The 21295-nt window shown below is 47.1% G+C and overlaps 1 protein-coding gene across 1 annotated transcript in view; it reads right to left on the bottom strand.

The window, feature by feature from the left end:
• Positions 1-2093: 2093 nt before the first annotated feature.
• FBH1 (F-box DNA helicase 1) overlaps positions 2094-21295 on the bottom strand; it is a 45344-nt gene continuing 26142 nt past the window's right edge. The window contains exons 14-21 of the mRNA XM_082838099.1: positions 18724-18823; positions 18513-18634; positions 16726-16801; positions 15961-16158; positions 15306-15431; positions 13677-13783; positions 3067-3198; positions 2094-2583 (exon numbers count right to left, since the gene is read on the bottom strand). Coding sequence (XP_082694225.1) covers positions 2413-2583; positions 3067-3198; positions 13677-13783; positions 15306-15431; positions 15961-16158; positions 16726-16801; positions 18513-18634; positions 18724-18823 — 1032 coding nt within the window. The 3' untranslated portion in view covers positions 2094-2412. The remainder of the gene's footprint in view (positions 2584-3066; positions 3199-13676; positions 13784-15305; positions 15432-15960; positions 16159-16725; positions 16802-18512; positions 18635-18723; positions 18824-21295) is intronic.

The raw sequence follows: 21295 nt of genomic DNA, 5'->3' as shown, positions 1-21295 counted from the left end.
ACAAAACAAACTTCTACAGAAAATTGTGCACAAAAATACATTAACAACTAAATGAAATCATGGAAGCCCCATATTTTAAAGACTATACCTTATAAAAGATCTAAAAGATTTTCATTTTCATGTAGTATTTAGTTTACATTTTTGAATAATGCTTTTACTCTTTCCATCTAATCACTTTTATTAAAGTGATAATGGGTATTTAACACTTATAGATAAGGGTATGGGATTAAGAGATGCAAACTATTATGTATAAAATAGATAAGCAACAAAGATATATTGTACAGCACAGGGAAATATAACCATTTTTAAAAACTTTAAATGGAGTATATCTATAAAAATATTAAATCACTATGTTGTACACCTGAAACGAATATAATATTGTAAATCAACTACACTTCAATAAAAAATTTTTAATAAAAATAAATAGAATATAATTAACTTTATAAGTATATTTAACAAAATCGTAAGTTTTATATAGGAATTTCTACCTTAAACTGATTACTGATAAGAAACTAAAATAAATAACATTTCTATTTTTACTGTGTATTTAAAAATTGTTTTTCTATTTGAAACACACCAACCATTTGATTTTACTGATTTTTTAGAAATTCTTAACACTTAAAAAATAAAGTACCAGCATCAATTCCTAGATCCTATTATTTTTTAAATAAGTACCAAAATACTAGTGCTGACATTTTGCCCTGGTAGTGCCGTGACCACCAACACCTTCATGTTTTTCCTTCTTTCTAGAATATTCTTTTCTTCTTTAATAGCTAACGACTCACCCCGTTATTAAAAACAGCTCCAGCACCACCCGCTTTGGTGGTCCTCCGACCTCACCTCTGAGAGAGACACCCCTCCCACCCCAGAGCAGCAGTGCGGCCCCCTCTCCGGACGCCCTCTGCCCCACACCCTAGGGGCCCGCCTCCAAACACCCCACACGCATCACACCTCTTACTGTCACCTCTCTGAGTCAGGACCACGGCTGACTGCAGACGGCCGCGACCAAGGCCCTGCCCCACATCAGGTGCTCTGAAAAGGTCTAGAGAATTCATGACTTCTCCCCAATAAATAAGTTGCTTCCCCGCTGGTTGGTAAAAGCAGATTTCCAGAAAACGTGTTCATGGCCCCTCTTGCCACCCACAAACCCCTCTTCTGAACGACTCTGAGCACTGTGACCTCCAAATCCAAACCATTTCCTTTCACGTGCTGTTTTGCTCTGAGTTAACCAAAAGCACCAAATGAGGCGAGGCCAGGCCAGGCATGCCGGCGGAGCAGATGAAAGCACCCGTCCCACCTCTGTCTTCAGGGCCCATTCTGTGAATTCTCTGCTATATGCAGACGTGTCCCTCACCCTTTCCAAGCACCCCAGCCCAATTCAACAGCACCCTTGCTTTACTCACCGGCCTGCTCGCTAAACTCCACTAGAGGCCTGACGTGGGAGAGGTTAGGGGTGGCCGCAACAATGAGGCTAGGAGTCTGCTCTCCACTCCGCTGACTGGGCTCAGACACTAGCTGGTGAACTCTCTGGGCAATGCCCTCACCTGCCATCTGCATCCCTGAAGTGCTGCATGGCAAAAATGTAAAAAACCAGATCCATGTACGGCTAAGCAACGTGGGTTTTTCCACTGGTCTCTATAAAGAACAGCTTTATTACGACATCCACCCAGCATCCCCAGGCAGTGAACTAGGTACCAGCTGCCCATCTCCACCTGCTCCTGTCTCCCCCACAACGTGGCTGGCCTACTCCGCCTCCCTCTCAGGTATTTCTGGTCTTCCATTCTACCTGTGGGAACACAAGGTGTCTAGCTAGTGTCACTTTCTACTTGTCTTGTTATATGTCACGCTGCCTCCCTGTTCAGGCTGTGAACCCCGTGATGACAAAGGTGCACCCTGTGTCTTATACATGTGTGATTCCCCACAGCATGAAAACTCTCATTTTTGATGCATTAGTTGTCACCCTGGACAATAAGCCTCCTACTCTGCTTGGTGTGCACTGTGAACAGTTACAGAGCTTTGAAAAGAGTAAGAGGAGAAAAGGAGAAAGTCCAGAAACAGCAGGGCTGAAGGCAGGGGCCGTCACACAGTGGAACGCCAGTGCTACAATGCCTGTTTAATTGAAACCTTGTAATAAAAGTTTAAATACATAATTTTTCTTTTTTTTTCTTTTTTTTTTTTTTTTATCAAAAGACCATCCCCTGCATCCCCGGCCTGCTGGGGTGGAAGAGGGGCAGTGGGGTCTGGCTACCTCCAGGGGTGGAGACACGGCAAGTCCAGCTCCAGTCGGCTTCATCTTCTTCAGAAGATGCTCTGTGAGTGAGTCCGGTCTTGGGGAGGGAGCCCCCCATGCCACCGTCCACGCAGGCAGGAGTCTGCCCAGCATCCCGGCTGGAGGAGAGAGCTCCCTGCACCTCAGAAGACGAGGAAGAGCAGGGCCTCATGCCGGGGCAGCACGATGTTCTCCACGGTGCGGTCCATGGCGCGCACCTGCTCGGGGGAGGCAGTCAGGAAGGCCAGCGGCCCAATGCGCTGCTCCGCACATGAGTGGCACAGGTACCCACCCTTGTTTTCCTTCCTGTTGCTCTGCAGGGCGGGATGAGAAAAAGGGAGCAGGGGGAATAATTGAAGGGCAAGCGTTTCCCACCAAGAAGCGTGAAACAACCACCACCAGCACTGCCATCATGACTGATGCTTTCAGACCCGCCTGTGTGGCCCTGAGGCTGTACCTCCCCCAGCACAAGTGCCCAGGGTGGACTCTGCTCTATCAAATCCCCCAGAACGTATCAAGGCAAGGGATGAAGAGCCAAGAAAAACCTAACTAGGCCCCCAGGTAAATTGTCCTCACCTGAGTGTCCACACAAGCCCACCTCCCAGACTGTGGTCACCCAGCCTGGCCCCACTGGGTCCAGCGTCTGTGACACTGAGGCCCACCAGACACCTCTGGGCCTTCCTCATGGAAGGATTGGACGAGCTTCCCCTTCACCTCCCTCACCCACAACCCAGATGGGCACAAAGACGACTGAACTAAATCCTACGGAGAGCAGAGGTCGTGGCCGAGACACGTACATAGGTGATGGGCAGCTTCCGCATGGTGAGCACGGTGTCCATGGGGATGGCGTTGCTGCACTGCCCCACGCAGCAGCGGACCACGCCTGTCTTCAAAACATTACTTGTCAGCTCTGCTTGCAAGAAATACTCCTGGGAAGGAAAGAGTGAGGACAAGAGTCACAGCAATGCCTCTGCCACTTCCTACTTGGACACCCCAACAGCTGAGGGCTGTCAACACTCTGTAGACCTTGCACAAGTCCCGGAATGAGAAGAGCACTGACCCCTGCATCTTCCCTCCGTTTCTCTACCTTCCTCCTGCCTGTAACACTGTCTCCAAGAGAACACTCACAGCTGGACCCAGTCTAGCTGGATTCTTGCTAAAACGGCCAGTTTATAAAGGAAAGGTTTAACGGACAAATGTGAAACTGTTGGCTATAATGGTATTTCAGGACTATTTCTGGATTTTATCTTAGGCTGACCTGTGCCTGAATCATTAAGGATGACTTGTATATTCTCTTTACAGCCCAGATGAGCTTAAAAGACCTGCCCACATCAGTTCTGCCCACTGCCATCTCGCAAGTCTTTGGCTGTCCTAGGGGACAAACACTCAACCTCTCTAAACCCCAGTTTCTCCATCTGTAAAATGCACAGAAGCCAGCACCCACTTCACCCGGCTGTTGTGAGGAAGACACACAACACCGAGAGCTAAGTGCTCAGCGACTGCACACAATGGGCACCCAGATCAAACGCCAGACGGGAAATGCCATGAGAACAGGGACCAGGGTCTGGTCTGCTGCTGCCCCCCCACAGGAGGCTAACAAGGTTCTGGCATACCAGTAAGACTGCAAATACTTGCTGACAAAATAATTATGGTTTCATGTTTTTTTGGATTACAACTGGCTATTTATCCAATTTTTGCAAAATCCGTGTCCAAAGTTCTGATTTATATGGTTTTTCTCTCTTTCAGGATCTGGCTACCTGCTTTAGGAAAGAACAGAAAATAAATACACACTAGTGTTCCCGATCTAACTGTGGGAAATCCTTTCTAAAATAAAATTAGAGATTTTCTTGGAGTCCCCTTTGCCCATCTGTCATCACATTCCCTCCCTAGGGGAAAGCAGCATCATGAATCTGGCATGAATCCTTTCCAATCCATTCTAAACTGGCTTTACACTTAACGTATATTTCTAAGAACATAAGGTGTCATCTTATAGGTATTTATTTACGTAAGTGTTATACTGTTAGTTTGCTTCTCATCTAGTACATTTCTTTTTGGGTTTTTTTGTTTGTTTGTTTTTGTTTTTGCGGTATGTGGGCCTCTCACTGTTGTGGCCTCTCCCGTTGCGGAGCACAGGCTCCAGACGCGCAGGCTCAGCGGCCATGGCTCACGGGCCCAGCCGCTCCGCGGCATGTGGGATCTTCCCGGACTGGGGCACGAACCCGTGTCCCTTGCATCGGCAGGCGGACTCTCAACCACTGCACCACCAGGGAAGCCCTAGTACATTTCTTTTAAGTGCTGTACAGGATTCAATCATCTCACTCCCCCACATTTTATTAAGACAGTCCCTTTGTGTGGAGACTGATGTTACCAAATTATTTCCAACAACGCAGCAATGAACATCCTTGTACATGATTTCCCACCCACACATGCAAGAGGTCCTCCAGGGCTTTCTACCTTTTCTGACCCCGATCCACGCCAAGAAATCCACTCAGCTTTACAATTCTACATACACACACATGCATGTATGAAAGACTGAAATCAGTTTCACAAAATAGTATGTAACCTCACATGCTGTGGACTGATTCCTCCTTTAGACTTTACTCCACTTCCCTTTTTTTTTTTTTTTAAAGATCATCATAACCCACTAACTAGGTTCCTAAGTCGTTAATAAATTGCAATCTACAGTTGGAAAAACACTGCTGCAGAGCAGTGGTTTTCAAACATTTTGGTCTCGGGACTCCTTTACACTAATAAACATTGAAGGCTCCAAAGAGGTATTGCTTCCATGAGTTAGAGCTACTAATGTTTACCTGATTAGAAATTTAAACTTTTGTTTTTTGGTTGTGCCAGGTCTTAGTTGCAGCTCATGGGCTCCTTAGTTGACGCATGCGAACTCTTAGTTGCGGCATGCATGTAGGATCTAGCTCCCTGACCAGGGATCGAACCCAGGCCCCCTGCATTGGGAGCCTGGAGTCTTAACCACTGCACCACCAGGGAAGTCCCAAACGTTTTAAAATGTTTATTAATTCATTTAAAACATAACATAATAAACCTATCATATGTTAACCTGTATATTTTTATGAAAAACAACTGTATTGAAAAAAAAAAAAACCTTAACAAGGGACTTCCCCAGCAGTCCAGTGGTTAACACTCTGCCTTTCAATGCAGGGGGCACGGGTTCAATCCCTGGTTGGGGAACTAAGATCCCACATGCCGTGCAGTGTGGCCAAAAAAGAAAAAAAACAACGGGTACCATGAAAACAAGCCAGCTCAATAAAAGTAAATAAACAGACTGGACAGCTAATATGTCAATTAGGCGTTGTGTTCTACTGCCTGTAACACTTAAATAATGGCTCAAATAATTGCAGGGTTTTTATTAAAAAAAAAAAAAAAACCTTAACGAGAAGAGTAGCATTGCTATACATTTTTGCAAATCTCTTTCATGTCCGGCTTAAAAGAAGGCAACTGGGCTCCCATCTCTGCCTCTGGGTTCAATCTGTGGTGACGACATGCCATGTGGCCTCTGGAAAACTCCACTGTACACTTGTGAGAGCACTGAGGGAAAAGGGCAAGTAACTACCCAGTATTATGAGAAGAGCACAGAGTACACGTACAGTGTGTATTGTGAAAGGTTCCCAGAAGGTTCCTCTGACCACACTTTGAGAACCAGTGCCCACCCCTGACCATCCTGGCCAGAATCTGAAAGGACAGACTTCTTCATTCTCACCCATCAGACAATTTTAGGTTGCATTTCCCTGACCATCAAGGAGGCTGCATAAATATATATTTTTTAACAGATTCCCTGGCCCCTGGGGCTTCCTCTGCCCATTTACCCACTAGGTTGCCTGTGTCTCAGGAATGTGCAGTTCTTTATGACTGTGTGGGTCCTCTTTTCCACAATCACATAAGCTCAAGGAGGGCAGAGTTATGCTTGGCTCATGCCCACGACCTCAGCACTGTGCCCAGTACAGTGCTGAGTACAGCTGTGCTTAGTAAGCACATGCAGGACGGATGGGGGAAGTGTCCCCTCCACTCCGTGACAGGCCTTTTAACTTCATGCAAAGCAGCGGCCGGCACGGTGAAGGGCACAGGCCCAGCAGACTCACCTCAGTTCACAGCCCAGTCTACCCACTTTGGGGTAGTGCACCTTTGGGCAGGTGATTCTACGCGGTGCCTCAGTTTTCTTATCAGTAAAACTGGCAAAACGACAACTGCATCACGAAAGATGTTTTTTTTAAGGGTTAACTATATGTTAGCTGTTACTTTATCACACTGAAGCTTTACATCTCGATGCAATCGATTTACCTGTTTTATGATTTACTATTATATGTCCTGCTTATTATTAATCTCCTCCTAAATGCCAGGCCTCCCTCGGCCTCTGCCCCTGGAGGTCAACGTCTCAAAGACAAGTAGCCATCTCTGAGGACCCTGACGCTTCTCCCAATCGACTGTAATGCAGTTATCTCACCAGCTCATCACAACCCTTCTCTAACCGTCTCCTCTGAGGTGTGGTGATCGCCGTTTTGCCAGTATTACAGACTAGGAAACAGAGGTACAGAGCAATGAGTAACTTGCCAAGGTCTCAGAGCGCCCACGTGGAGGACCCAGTCTGACCCGGATCTGTAGAATTGGCCCCGCAAAGCCTCTCAACAGGAGGGGATGCTGCTGTCCCTCATCCCACAAATGCGCACTGAGTGCTGACTCTGTGCAGGCCCTGTTCTAAGGAGAGACCCGTGAGCGCTGGGTTCAGAATCCAAGATGCTGAGGCTGAGAAGCGTCTTTGAGCAACCAGCATAACTCCACGTCATTTAATAATTCAATAATGTAATGATCCCCTCGCTTCCTCAAAACTTAAAGAAACAAAAGGTGTTTACCTAGATTTTCTAAGGGGGTCAGAGAAAAAGGAGTCTGCCTGCCCTACTTTTGGTTACAGGGGAGACCAGGATGGCTCATCACCTTACAGGTGATAAGATAGCAGGAAACAAGGGCTCCCTTTTGTTCTAAATCCTCACCAGGCACGACTTGCTTTCACCTTCTCCAGTGACTACCCTCCTCTCCCCCTCCAGAACCTCCAAGATCTCCCATGAGCTGAGGGTAGACTTAGCCACTTCTGAAACAGGATGCCCCCAAATTGATTCATATTGCAGCTGCGATAAAGAAAAAGCAGAAGTCCTCAGGCAAGGTCCTTCAGACTTAGAAACATCTAGTCACGCAAATGGGCAATATTTCCGGGGCTTCCTCAGAGCCCCCCACCCTGTGGGCCAACAGATGTTTCCCAGCCCAGCCTCAGTAAGGGGGAAGTATTTCTCTAGAGTCTGTGTTCTTTTTTCCATGGAGAAAATTCATTTTCCCCATAAAATATATGCAGTGACCAACTGATAAGCTTCCAGTTAGTTTTAAAAAGCCTATTAGAGGGCTTCCCTGGTGGCGCAGTGGTTGAGAGTCCGCCTGCCGATGCAGGGTACACGGGTTCGTACCCCAGTCTGGGAAGATCCCACATGCCGCGGAGCGGCTGGGCCCGTGAGCCATGGCCGCTGAGCCTGCGCGTCCAGAGCCTGTGCTCCGCAACGGGAGAGGCCACAACAGTGAGAGGCCCGCGTACAGCAAAAAAAAAAAAAAAAAAAAAAAAAGCCTATTAGACTCTAATACATAACTTGTGGGACTCTAAGGTATAAAATCCATGTGATGAATTTAGCAATACCCAGAAAAATGACATATCCATTTACCCTTGACCCAGAAATTTAGACTATAGAAATGTATCCCCAAGAAGCACTGGCAAAAACAGAACATGACTTGTGCATAAGATTATGCATTGTGGCATTAGTTTTAAAACCAAAAGATTGGAAAGAACCCAATACCCATCAGTGAGGAGCTACATAAATCATGATAAATGGACACAGTGAATACTACTCAGCTGTAAAAAGGAGAAAGAGCTTTAGAAACTGATAAAGAGCCAGCATCAAAAAATCTAGAAACAATAAATGCTGGAGAGGGTGTGGAGAAAAGGGAACCCTCCTGCACTGTTGGTGGGAATGTAAATTGATACAGCCACTATGGAGAACAGTATGCAGCTCCTTTAAAAAACTAAAAACAGGGCTTCCCTGGTGGCACAGTGGTTGAAAGTCCACCTGCCGATGCAGGGGACACAGGTTCATGCCCCGGTCTGGGAGGGTCCCACATGCTGCAGAGCGGCTGGGCCCATGGGCCATGGCCGCTGAGCCTGCGCGTCTGGAGCCTGTGCTCCGCAACGGGAGAGGCCACAGCAGTGAGAGGCCTGCGTAGCGCGAAAAAAAAAAAAAAAAAAAAACAAACTAAAAACAGAACTACCATATGACCCAGCAATCCTAGTACTGGGTATATAGCCCTGAGAAAACCATAATTCAAAAAGATAACATGTACCACAATGTTCATTGCAGCACTATTTACAATAGCCAGGACATGGAAACAACCTAAATGTCCATCGACAGACGAATGGATAAAGAAGATGTGGCACATATATACAATGGAATATTACTCAGCCATAAAAAGGAACGAAAATGGGTTATTTGTAGTGAGGTGGATGGACCCAGAGTCTGTCATACAGAGTGAAGTAAGTCAGAAAAAGAAAAACAAATACTGTATGCTAACACATATATATGGAATCTAGAAAAATGGTACTGATTAACCTAGTGGTAGGGCAGGAATAAAGATGCAGACGTTGAGAACAGATTGAGGACCCAGGGGGGAAGGGGAAGCTGGGATGCAGTCAGCGAGTAGCACTGACATACATACACTACCAAATGTAAAATGGATGGCTGGTGCGAAGCTGCTGCACAGCTCATGGAGATCAGCTCGGTGCTTTGTGATGACCTAGAAGGGTGGGATAGGGAGGGTGGGAGGGAGACGCAAGAGGGAGGGGATATGGGGATATGTGTGTGCATATAGCTGATTCACTTTGTTATACAGCAGAAACTAACACAACATTGTGAAGCAATTATACCCCAGTAAAGATTTATTTAAAAATGTATTAAAAAAAAAAGGAACTGATAAAGAATGATTTCCATGTCTATTTCTCGGTGACAAAGTGAGGTACAGAATATTACAGAATGCTACTTTCTGTGAAAAAGGAGAACAGAAGAATATATATACACATATCTGCCAATATTTGCAAAAAGAAATACTGAAGGATAAATCAAAAACTAATTTTTAAAAACTAGCTATCGGGACTTCCCTGGTTGGCACAGTGGTTAAGAATCCACCTGCCAATGCAGGGGACATGGCTTCAATCCCTGGTCTGGGAAGATCCCACATGCCGCAGGGCAACTAAGCCCGTGTGCCACAACTACTGAGCCTGTGCCCTAGGGCCCGCATGCCGCAACTACTGAAGCCCACGTGCTCTAGGGCCCACATGCCACAACTACTGAGTCCGCGTGCTGCAACCACTGAAGCCTGTGCGCCTAGAGCCCTTGCTCCACAACAAGAGAAGCCACTGCGATGAGAAGTCTGCGCACCACAATGAATAGCAGCCCCCGCTCGCCGCAACTAGAGAAAGCCCGTGCACAGCAACGAAGACCCAACGCAGCCAAAAATTTAAAAATAAATAAAAACTAGCTATCAACAATGGAGGGAGAGAAAGTCTGCAGGAGACAGGGAGGGAATGAGACTTCTCGGGGATACATGTGTTACAAAGTTTTCACTTTGAAAACATAAGTTTTATACATTCAAAAACGATAATCAAACAGGAAAGCAATTCTTTCAGGAAGTGTAGACAAAGAAACATATCTGCCTACAATTAAACTGGTGATCATACCACACAAAGAGAGACTCATCTCAGGCACCTTCAGAACATGCTCTTCTGACTGCACATCCTCAGTGGAATGTGGGGAAACAGAGCTGGTAGGAAATCTTAAATTCCATACAGTATTCTGCCAACAGTAATACTGGTATTACATTAAAACTTTTATACACAGAATAGTGTAAATAAGTAAGTAATAAATACTGTTCGGAACCAAGATTTTCAGTGTAAGAGAAAATATTCAAGCATTTAAAAGAAGTAAAAATCCTTAAAGGTTAAATCTGATTGGGCTGGAAAACCACAAGTGATGAGGTTTATAAATGTAATTGGCCACAGGCTCCGACAGTGCGGACACAGAGCAGCCTCACGAAACGGGAGCAGAAGGACAGCAGGTGAAGAAAAGGTTTTCACTGTCTGTGGTGCACACTCGGCAAAAAACTGAGGAAAAGTGAGAAAGTGTTTGTGGTCACAGCTGGGGCGGTGGCTACTCCCGGGGGTGGGGGTGGGGTGGGGGTGCTGGCTGTGAGGCCACCAGGAAGGCAGTGGGGACAGCTGGCAGACCCACTCTCCTGACCTGGGTGGACGCCCACCTCACCCCTAGTTGCGCCCGCCCGTGTGTTTTATACATTTGTGTCACGTTTAACAACAAGAAGTTTAAATTAAAAATTGCGACTGGAATTATCAGTATGATAATAATCAGAACTGTTGATTTTTCTTTTCAAAAATACGGATTTCCTAGCCCTGTCTACTAAAAAGGTAAACAGTCTGAGCATCACTAAGAGGGAGAGAATCTGAAATCACTGCCTCCTGATGGGATGCAACACAAAGCAAAGCCCCCTGCCCACCCCACCCCCCATGGAGGATTCTGGCCAGAACAGTTAGACCCAAATCCAGTCATGCCCCTGCAGTGACTTCCAGTGATGGGGAGCCCAGGGCGGGGGACAGCAGAACAAACCCAGAACGGGAGACGTTCTGGGGGACAACCAACTAGGTTTCCACAAAAAGACAGGAGCGTCAGAAAGGACGCAGGGGGTCCTGGGCTGCTCTAAATTAAGAAGCTTAAAAGACCTTATAACCAAACATGCGTTTGGGTCCTAATTTGAACAAATCAACTGTAAAAGACATTTCTGAGATAATCATAAAAGTATGACTGCAGAATGGGTAGTAGAGCCCATAAGGAATCACCATAAATTTTATAAGATATAAAATGGGACCGTGGTTACGAGAGAAAGGTCCAGGGCGTTTTAGAGATGTGGACTCCAAATATACACATGGGTGATTTGTACACGGAAATTCGATATACCATTTTCTCAACTTTAAAACGTCTCAAAATTTTCCTTATGTAGCCCATGTTGTGAAGTATCACTGCTCTACAAGACCTCCATTAGAAGTCACAGATGAGGGCTTCCCTGGTGGCACAGTGGTTGAGAGTCCGCCTGCCGATGCAAGGGACATGGCTTTGTGGCCCGGTCCGGGAAGATCCCACATGCCGCGGAGCAGCTGGGCCTGTGAGGCATGGCCGCTGAGCCTGTGCGTCCAGAGCCTGTGCTCCACAGTGGGAGGGGCCGCGACAGTGGAAGGCCCACATACCGCAAAAAAAAAAACAAAAAGTCACGGATGTGACAATCTGCTTTTGTTACAGATCTAACCACTACCATAACACAGGTTCTACAAGAAAACCATACTACAGGTTCTAAAAAAAATTACTTATGATCAAAGTTTATGCAAAAACTCACACAGCAGGTACAGATTATTTGTACATAAAAATTACTCTCCTACTTCACTCCCTAGGGTACTGGTTTTAGAGGTTAAAAAAAGCCATGCTTATCTCTACACTAGGAGTCAGCAAACTGCAACCAGGGGCCAAATCCAGACCAGCATCTGCTGCTGTCAATAAAGTTTTATTGGGACGTGGCCCACCGTTTGTTAACAGATGGCCCACAGCTCTCTTTGCTGTGGTGGCAGAGTTGAGAAGACACAGCAGAAACTGCAGGACTGCAAAGCCTCAGATATTTACCGTCTGGCCCTTGACAGAAAGAGACGGCAGCACTCTGCTCTAAGTCATCTCTGGAAACCCCACTGGGTGACCCAGGTGCCACCAAGGGTGCAGCCAAAGAAAAAGGCTTACAGTTCTAAGCGCTGACACATTAGCTGTTACACACAGCGAGGCCCAGGCGAAGCAAAGCTGCTGGGGAAGCATGCAGCTGACTTCAAATTCCAGAAACATTCTTATGGCCAAACAGGCCTGTCTTAGAGAGGCATGGAAGACAAGTGCCAGAGAGGGTTCAGAGAAAAGTGCAATAAAAATGCAAGGTCATCAGCCTCACACAGGAAGCTTTTGCTGCCACGACAGGTCATACAGCATATTCATCTGCAATTTCTCCCTTTTAAGCGCTGACACACTCTTCCTCAAGAATGTGAAGAGAAATGCTATTTGCTAACTTGTTTACCATCTATCTCTCGTCCTAGAACTCAGGCTCTGTGAGGGAAGGAATTTCTCCGGCCCACTATCACACCCCAGGGCCTAGACACGCACTTGGAACACATCAGACACTCAACAGATATTCGATTATGAGCATCAGGGTTCTGTGTTACCACCACTTACCAACTCTGAGACCGTGGACACCACTTACTAGAAAGGACCACTGCCCCCCATCTCCCCCAGCCCAGGCCCCAAGCCGTGAGCAGCAAAGCTGAGATTCTGCAGCTCCCAGTGTTCTCACCTCTGAGAGAACACGCACTACAGCACTTGGACTAAATCCTCCTACTGTACAAAACCTCACACGTTTGGGAGACGGCTAAGGAAAAAAGAGTATTTATAGGGACTTCCCTGGCGATCTGGTGGTTAAGACTTCCAATGCAGGGTTCAATCCCTGGTCAGGGAACTAAGATCCTGCAAGCCATGCAGCACAGCCAAAAGGAAAAAAAAAAAAAGAATATTTACAGTCTCTTTTACGTGTAAGTTTTATGTTTCAGGCTTAAGAATCTTTGCTTCAGGGAAAGACAGACGAAGTAGTAACCATTAGCTCAAATTTCTGTTCTAGTTTCAACCCAACAGCGTTGAAAAAACTGAACAGCTTATCCTCTAGACCCTGAAAGGCAGAAAAGACGTGGAAATGAGGGGGTGGGGGAGGGGGCTGGTCTGTGAGGGGTAAAGAGGGAGGGCTGACACTTTCCTGCTTCTCACCAGTGACAAGGACAGGTGCCTGAACACGCGCTCTCCCTGGCAGGACACATTCTGTCCAAGTCTGGAGTCCACCAGTCCAAAAGGGACCAGGGAGCAGGAGGAGGGCGTGCAGACCCAGAGGACATTCCTGCTGTTCTTCCCGAAGAGTGCTGAGCGCTAACCGAGCAGGGAGAACTCACCAAAGACGTGAGCGCAGTTAGTGTTTTAAAAAGAACTTTTAAAACTGACTCAGGAAAGAACGTAGAAAAGAACCCAGGTTTTTGTTTCTGTGGTTAGGAAGGACCCTCCCCCACTGGCAATCGGCCTCCAAGCACCCAAGAAAGAGAAGTCCCTCTCTTCTGATGCAGACCCCCAACCAAAAGCCTCGAAGGCCCCGGGTTGGCTGATCCCTTATTCAAACCGGTAAAATCCGGACGTTGTTCAATTAACTCGTGCTGTCCTCTTACCCCAGCCAAAGTCAAGATGTTCTCCAGTGACCTGGTCATGATGAGACGCTTCCTGGCGCGAGTTACTGCTACATACAGTAAATTCCACTCGTCCTCAGAAAATGACTCTGAAGAAAGCAAAGGGGAAAAAAAAATCAACACAGAAGCCTGCTTACAGAAATTTATATTCTTATCTAAACGTTTACTATTTGGGTCTTCCCTGGTGGCGCAGTGGTTAAGAATCTGCCTGCCAATGCAGGGGACACGGGTCTGATCCCTGGTCCGGGAAGATCTCACATGCCGTGGAGCAACTAAGCCCATGCGCCACACCTACTGAACCTGAGCTCAAGAGCCTGCAAGCCATAACTACTGAAGCCCATGCACCACAACTACTGAGCCTGTGCTCAAGAGCCCACAAGCCACAATTACTGAACCCATGCACAACTACTGAAGTCCATGCATCCTAGAGCCCGCGCCACAACTACTGAGCCCACATGCCTCAACTACTGAAGCCCATGTGCTCTAGGACTCACATGCCACAACTACTGAGCCCACGTGCTGCAACTACTGAAGCCCGCACGCCCTAGAGCCTGTGCCGCAATTACTGAGCCCATGTGCTGCAACTACTGAAGCCTGTGCGCCTAGAGCCCGTGCTCCGCAACAAGAGAAGCCACTGCAATGAGAAGCCCATGCACCACAACAAAGAGCAGCCCCCGCTCACCGCAACTAGAGAAAGCCCGTGTGCAAAGCGCGCGTGCAGCAACGAAGACCCAACACAGCCAAAAAAAAAAAAGTTTACTACTCCCCATCGCCCCAAAAAACCCTCAGGATTTGCTGGCTTTATAAGCAAAATTTTCCTACAAACACCAACTCCGAAAAGAAACAAAACTCTAACAGACTAGGGGCACAGAACACCCACATTTTGACTCCATGACTAACAGAGAGCTTTTGTTTGTCTGTTTGTGGGAAAACTTCAAATGGTTTTATTATAAGACTTAAAACCAAAACAACAACACTGGGCTTCCCTGGTGGCGCAAGTGGTTGAGAGTCCGCCTGCCGATGCAGGGGACACGGGTTCATGCCCCGGTCCGGGAAGATCGCACATGCCGCGGAGCGGCTGGGCCCGAGAGCCATGGCCGCTGAGCCTGCGCGTCCGGAGCCTGTGCTCCACAACGGGAGAGGCCACAACAGTGAGAGGCCCACGTACCACAAAAAAAAAAAAAAAACAGCACTGATGCTTAGAGTTTAACAGGTAGCCTTCAGTATAAACTGATACAAAAGCAGACAAATGATAGAGTGCTTACACTAATCCCTTGTATGATTTTCGGGCCTCTTTAATAAAAAGGAGAATTAATTAAAGAAAAACACCTTGGCGAGCAGGTAAACTGTTTTAGAGCTTCTGTCTGATGGGGAAAAACCCACAGCTGAAGAGCCGGTGCAGGTTAAACAGGATGCAATAAACACAGCTGCCCTCCGAGCAGCCCTGAGGGAGGTGGACCCTGGAGGCTCAGTTTTTCTAAACACACAGTCTAAAAACAACAAATTTAGGAGTAGGAGGATTTTCTTGTTCTAGAAGGATCCTTCCAAGGAGCCACACCGTGCAAGAAAAAGCAAGGCAGCCCTGCAGTGAGGCGCCAGCGGTCTCCTTACCGACTCTGAAGTGGGGCAGCTGAGCGAGGTTGTGCCTAGCACAAGGCACTTTCACGAAATCATCTAGGACATGCACAGTGTCAAACTCCAGGCCTTTGGCCTTGTGCACAGTGCCCAAGATGTACTCTGGAACAGAAACACAGCGGACGGGCAGATGAGGGGGTGACTGGGAAAGAAAGGAAAGAGGTGAAAAGCTTACACTTCCCACCACTCCCAAAACGCTAATTACGTTTTCTTGCCTGGGTGCGGCTCTGCAGAAAAAGGGGGAAGAGGAAACCTCAGTCAGAATAAAAAAGGGAGAGACAAAAAAAAGACGAGGGGAAAGTAGAAATTCGTTGCAGGTGTTGCGAACACGGCCGAGTTCCAGTCCAGAGCTCATGGCGGCTGCCCACCGCCTGCTTCCTACGCACGAGGGGACAGAGGCCCAGAAGAGGCTGGGGGTTTGCCAAGGGTCAGCCGGTAGCAGAGATGGGACTCGGGAGCCCCTTCTACGGGCTGGAAGTAGAACAGAAATAAAGGGGCCACAGGAGAACAGCAGCCTTGTTCCACTAACACAGCCGCCCCTAGTCACCCATGATGTCCACGCTGGCAAGAGGCACCAGAGGCGGGCTGCCCCCGCCCCCAGGGGGAAGTGAAGAGCCCCCGTGTCCCTCACCTGCAAAGTCCAAGTCCTCTATGTGGCATCTCTCTATCCTTTCCACCAGCTCTGGAATCCGGATGTTGTACTTCTCCACGACCGCAATCTTGGCTTCCAGCTCCTTGTCCTCGGCCGCAGTCACATACCGCTTGAAGCCACTGAAGCCCTCTCTGTGCACCCACCTTCTGATGAACCTGTCTTTAATGACGAGGTTTCCTAGAGGGAACAGGAGTAGGGGTCAAGGTGACACAGGCTGCACCGACGTGCACTCCTCACTGACCACATGATAAATGAATGGTCTCAGAGCTGGAGACCCAGGTCCAGGCTCGACGGCATCACTAACCTGCCGTGGGTGCCTGGGCAAGTCAGCGCAGTGACCTGTGCCATAGCCCCTCCAGCTCCAAACTCAGGGTCAAGAGCCCTGCTGACATCCTTGTCTGCTTCTCAGGGATTCGAAATTGTGCAGTAATGAAAAAACGAAAGCGCTACAGAAAATTAGAAAGGATTACATGGGGCCCATGCAGAAGTCTCGGTGTGTGAGGTCGCCCGGGCAGACAGAAAGATGGTGGGGAAGACGGCCTAGGGGCCAGCGTGACAGAGAAACTTAGACTCCTCAGAAAAGGGTCTGGAAAGAGCCATCGGTGCCTCTGAAAACAGGAGGTCTCTGGCATCCCACCGCTGATGAGAAGCCGCCACACTGGCTCCTCCAGAGCAAACGGGAACTGACTCAGAACCTGCCCGCCCTCCTCCACCCCGCCACTGTGTGCCAAGGAGGACACTCACGTCTCTTCCGTTCTTCCTCCGGCTGAAGAAGCGTCCAAATATCAATGATTCTGTCCAATCCAAATGATTTAATCCCCTGAAAAAGTTTTTCGGTGGGAATTTTTTGGTGTTATGTTGTTTTTAATTTTGTTTTATTTTTGTTACTATTGTTAACAGGACAAAGTAAAGCAAATGTAGAGGTGGGATTTTGAAATGAGACGCTTTTTTTGGAAACAGATCTCAAATTGCACCCAATGCATAAAGACATCAAGTGGGAACCTTCATTACGCACAAAAGCAGAGGTTACAACGCAGCCTGCAAACTCGGGATGACCCAGTGCTAAGCTCTGGCTGCTCCCTCAGACTTCTCCTACGTTTAAAAAAAAGGCAAGAACTAGCTACATATTGCTTTCATGTCAAAGAAGGCAATTTAAATCATCTACCTTCCACGAATATAAAACAGCTGCAGCAAAGAAGACAGATGAGACCTGAATACTGAGCGTGGAGCACAAACACTCGCCGCTGTTCCTTCTGAGGAAAGAACTAGACTGTCTACAGGTACTGGATCTGTTAAAAGGTCAGCTCCTGGAGGAGAGGGCCTGACCCTCCCAGTTCAGCCCACCTCTACTGGGAAGCGTGTACTGAGCGCTGACTGGGGCCCAGGACAAAGGCTCCACACTCCAAGGGTTTAGATCATTTGGGGAAGGGACACATAAAACATTAACATCAAACTGAGACCAAAATAAGACAGTACAGATTATAACGTAACCAGAAGTGATCAAGCGGGATGACACATGTGGGAGTGAGACAGGGGAGAGGACAAGCTCACATCCTGCCTGGCGTGGAAGATGCTCCAACAGTACCATTTCCTTACAATAACAAAGATGGCTAAACTATGCTACATCCACTGAGAAAGTATTGTAAAGTCACTCAAATAGCAACATGGGAGAAAATATGCTCGTGGGTGGAGTAAAAAACACATACTCTTTTTTGTACACTCTAAATGCAATTGTGTAAAAATACACAACTATAAGGCCAAAGACGTAAATAATTAGCAAAAATGAGAATTTTTACATAAAACACTGAGATTAAGGGTGATTTTTTTCTTTTAATTTCCAAAACTTCTGTAACTTGGTTACATAATCTTTATAAATTAAAAAAAGGAGCATCAGAAATTTTTTATTTTGATTCACTTACTGTATGTACAGAGGGTCTACACATAGTAGGCCCTAGAAAATATTTTTTTCATACATGAACGGGTGAATGTCTCTTAGACATAAAACTCTTGCTTCCAAGAGTTAAAAACGCCATACACATGTCACTCAATCCTCCTAGCTTCCCTGTGAAACAAGCAGTGTCGCTGTCCCAGAGACAGAGGGGCTGAGTCGCCTGCCACAAGCCACACACAGTTAGTGAAGAAGCAGAGCTAGAACCAGTGTCCACTCTGCATCTGGAGCCCCGGGCACCTCCCAGCTGTGCCGTCACCTCGCTTGTCTTACACGACTGATCATCACACCCCAGGACACTCACAGGCAGCTGGCAGCCCCGCATGCACACAGGTTAGAAGGGCATTCTTTTTTTTTTTTTAAATAACGGAGGAAAAGGTCCACAGTCCTTGCTGGGCCAGACTTTACAGGACTCGCTGGACCAGAATGGCCAGGGGGAAGGACTTCACAGCGCAAGCTCGGGAACAGTCACAAACCCAAATGCCTGTGTGCAGAGTAAGCCTGGACATGTGGGCCGTTTTCAATGGCTCTGTGTGTCGGCAATGTTTCCGGGCGAGAGCAGAGAACAGAAACGCACTCCTACCCCTATCAGGTGGATCCGGGCAGGCACTTCTCCTTCCGTCACCCGGACAGCCTCATCAAACACGTTGGCGTTGGTCCGGGACAGCAGGGCCACCTGCCCCTTAGTGTCACCTCGAATGCCACCTTTTGGGAGAAAGCACAAACTCTAGGGCAAATCCAGATAAAGAGGGAAGCTAATCTGTGTAACAAATACGTGTAACTGAAAGCCTTACTCTGATGGTTGCCTCCAACCAAAGTCTTTTTTCTTACTCGCTTGCAGACATCCAAGATTGTAGCTCCCACATAGGCAATTTCCACACCAAACCTAAAACTCTGTGGGAGAACAACACAATGAAAGGAGTTAACACCCCCTGAAGAACGTGAGCGCATTGCTACCACCGCCAAGGCCTGGCCTCGCCAAACCCCACTGAGCATCTCTGACTTGCCCGACCTGGAATGGGTACTTGGAAATTCCCTACTGTAAACTGACTTACACAGAACAGGAGCTTGGCAAGCAAAGAATCACCATTCTAAGTTTTCAGAATAGCATTTTCTATCTTGAAACCTGAGAGTTACCTGCTTTTCTTTATCTCTTGCCCCCAAATCCAAACCTTGACAATCTTCCACCATGTTTTCTACAGTCGTTTTCTTACCACTGCTCCCAGCGCAGCTCAGAGACCCCTACCTCATGCCTCCCCAACTTGGCCTCTTTCCCTCTGCCACTTGAATCTTTCCCTCATGTGTTCATCAAGCCCCGTGCCTCGCCACAAAAAGGACGAACACTCTACGAAGAAAAGGTGACGTGTGGACTTTCAGGACTCCTGCAGCCTGGACAGCCTTAAGCCCCTTCGTTCCCCGAGACCAGCAGCAAACTTTTCTTTTAAGCAAATCCACCATTCTTTCCAAACTGCCTCTAACAAAGAAGCGTATATTATACAGAAAATTAAGGGAGGAAGGGGGTCTCTCCCTGCCCCCTGAGGCTCCCTCAACATCGATTCAGACCCTACATGACCGGCCACGGGACCAATCACCATTTCCTGAGCGTTCCCTGCCCTCCCCCTGCCGTGCTGCATGGCAGTAACTTCAAAATGCGGCCCAACACACTAATCCCTTGACCACTGTAGCTGGAAAGACACCATTCTTGCCCAAACTCGTGGTATTTATTGCCTTTTTCCATTCACTTATAACTTAAGGTAATGAAGTATTATGTACTTTGGTGAATATCAATAACACAGCCTAAGGAAAGCAAGACTTTCAACAAACAGTACTTTGTTGCTATAGAACTATTCTAAGTGAGCCATAACTCAAATTATAAAGACACACGAGTCCATACTGACACAAATAAATAAATGAATAAATAAATGGAAGAGAAGACACAAAATCTCCTTTGCAGAAGGATTCCGAATAATCTATGTAGACACTCCAACTCTTGTTCCCGAGTGAGCACTGAGGGCAGTGACTTCCTTCCAAGGCACACAGTGTGGAGGGGTGGCGGGGGGAGTCACTTCACGGTGAAGGGAACTGCCAAGCACCACTACAGCCAGGGGACCAAGACAACATCATCAGTTATAAATCATGTTGATGGGGGACTTCCCTGGTGGCGCAGTGGGTAAGACTACACACTCCCAAGGCAGGGGGCCCAGGTTCGATTCCTGGTTGGGGAACTAGATACCATATGCATGCCCCAACTGAGAGTTCACATGCCACAACTAAGGAGCCCACCTGCCGTAACTAAGACCCAGTGCAACCAAATAAATAAATAAATATTTTTCAAATAAATAAATAAATAAATAAACCACGTTGACAGTACGGGCCCCCAATACCTTGTAATGAAAATGGCAATTTTTCTTCCAAGGCCTTCCTCCCAAAACATCAGTGCAACCACCAGACAAACACCAACAGAGGGGTATCCGACAGAACACCTAACCAGTCCTCTTCAAGGTCCAAAAAAAAGACAAGCGTGAGAAACCACAGAGCACAGCCAATAGGAGCCTAAGAAGACTTGACAACTGAATGCAGATAGGGTCACCTGAATAAGATCCTGGAATAGAAAAAGGACATTTGGTAAAAAACCAAGGAAATCTGAATAAACGATGGACTTTAGTTTATAATAATGTATCCACGGTAGTTCATTAACTGTAGCAAATGTACCACACGAATATAAGACGTGAATAATAAAGGAAACTGAATGTAGGATGTGTAAGAACTTTCCATACTATCTTCTCAACTCTTCTATATATCTGAAACTAAAAAACGTCTATTAAAAAAAATTCCTCTGGGTTGACGCCACCCTAAGTCACTACAGCAAACAAGGGAAACTCCAGGAAATAAGGTCACTGAGTGGGCTACAGGGCCTCCTAGAAAAGAACAGAACACAGTTTAGATGATGCTGGCACTTTCGCTGGCAGTCTCACATCCTCTTACTAGAAGTGAGGTTCTTAAAAGCAGTGGTTTTCACACCTTTTAGTCTCAGGACTCCTCATACTTTAAAAAATTAGAGAGCACCCAAAGATGCTTATCATTTACGTGAGTTGTACCTACCTACAATTACCACATTAGCAACTTTAGTGCATTTCAATATAACAATAACCCCATTACATGATAACATACAGAACATATTTTTAAAACGGTATTTTTCAGGACTTCCCTGGTGGCACAGTGGTTAAGAATCCACCTGTCAATGCAGGGGACACGGGTTCGAGCCCTGGTCCGGGAAGATCCACATGCCGTGGAGCAACTAAGCCCATGCGCCACAACTACTGAGCCTGCACTCTAGAGCCTGAGAGCCACAACTACTGAGCCCAC

The sequence above is a fragment of the Leucopleurus acutus genome (genome assembly GCF_964270905.1).
Source record: "Leucopleurus acutus genome assembly, chromosome: 1".
In the NCBI taxonomy this organism is placed as follows: domain Eukaryota; kingdom Metazoa; phylum Chordata; class Mammalia; order Artiodactyla; family Delphinidae; genus Leucopleurus; species Leucopleurus acutus.
The sequence above is the reverse complement of the archived record's forward strand: the minus strand, read 5'-3'. Positions and strand labels throughout refer to the sequence as shown.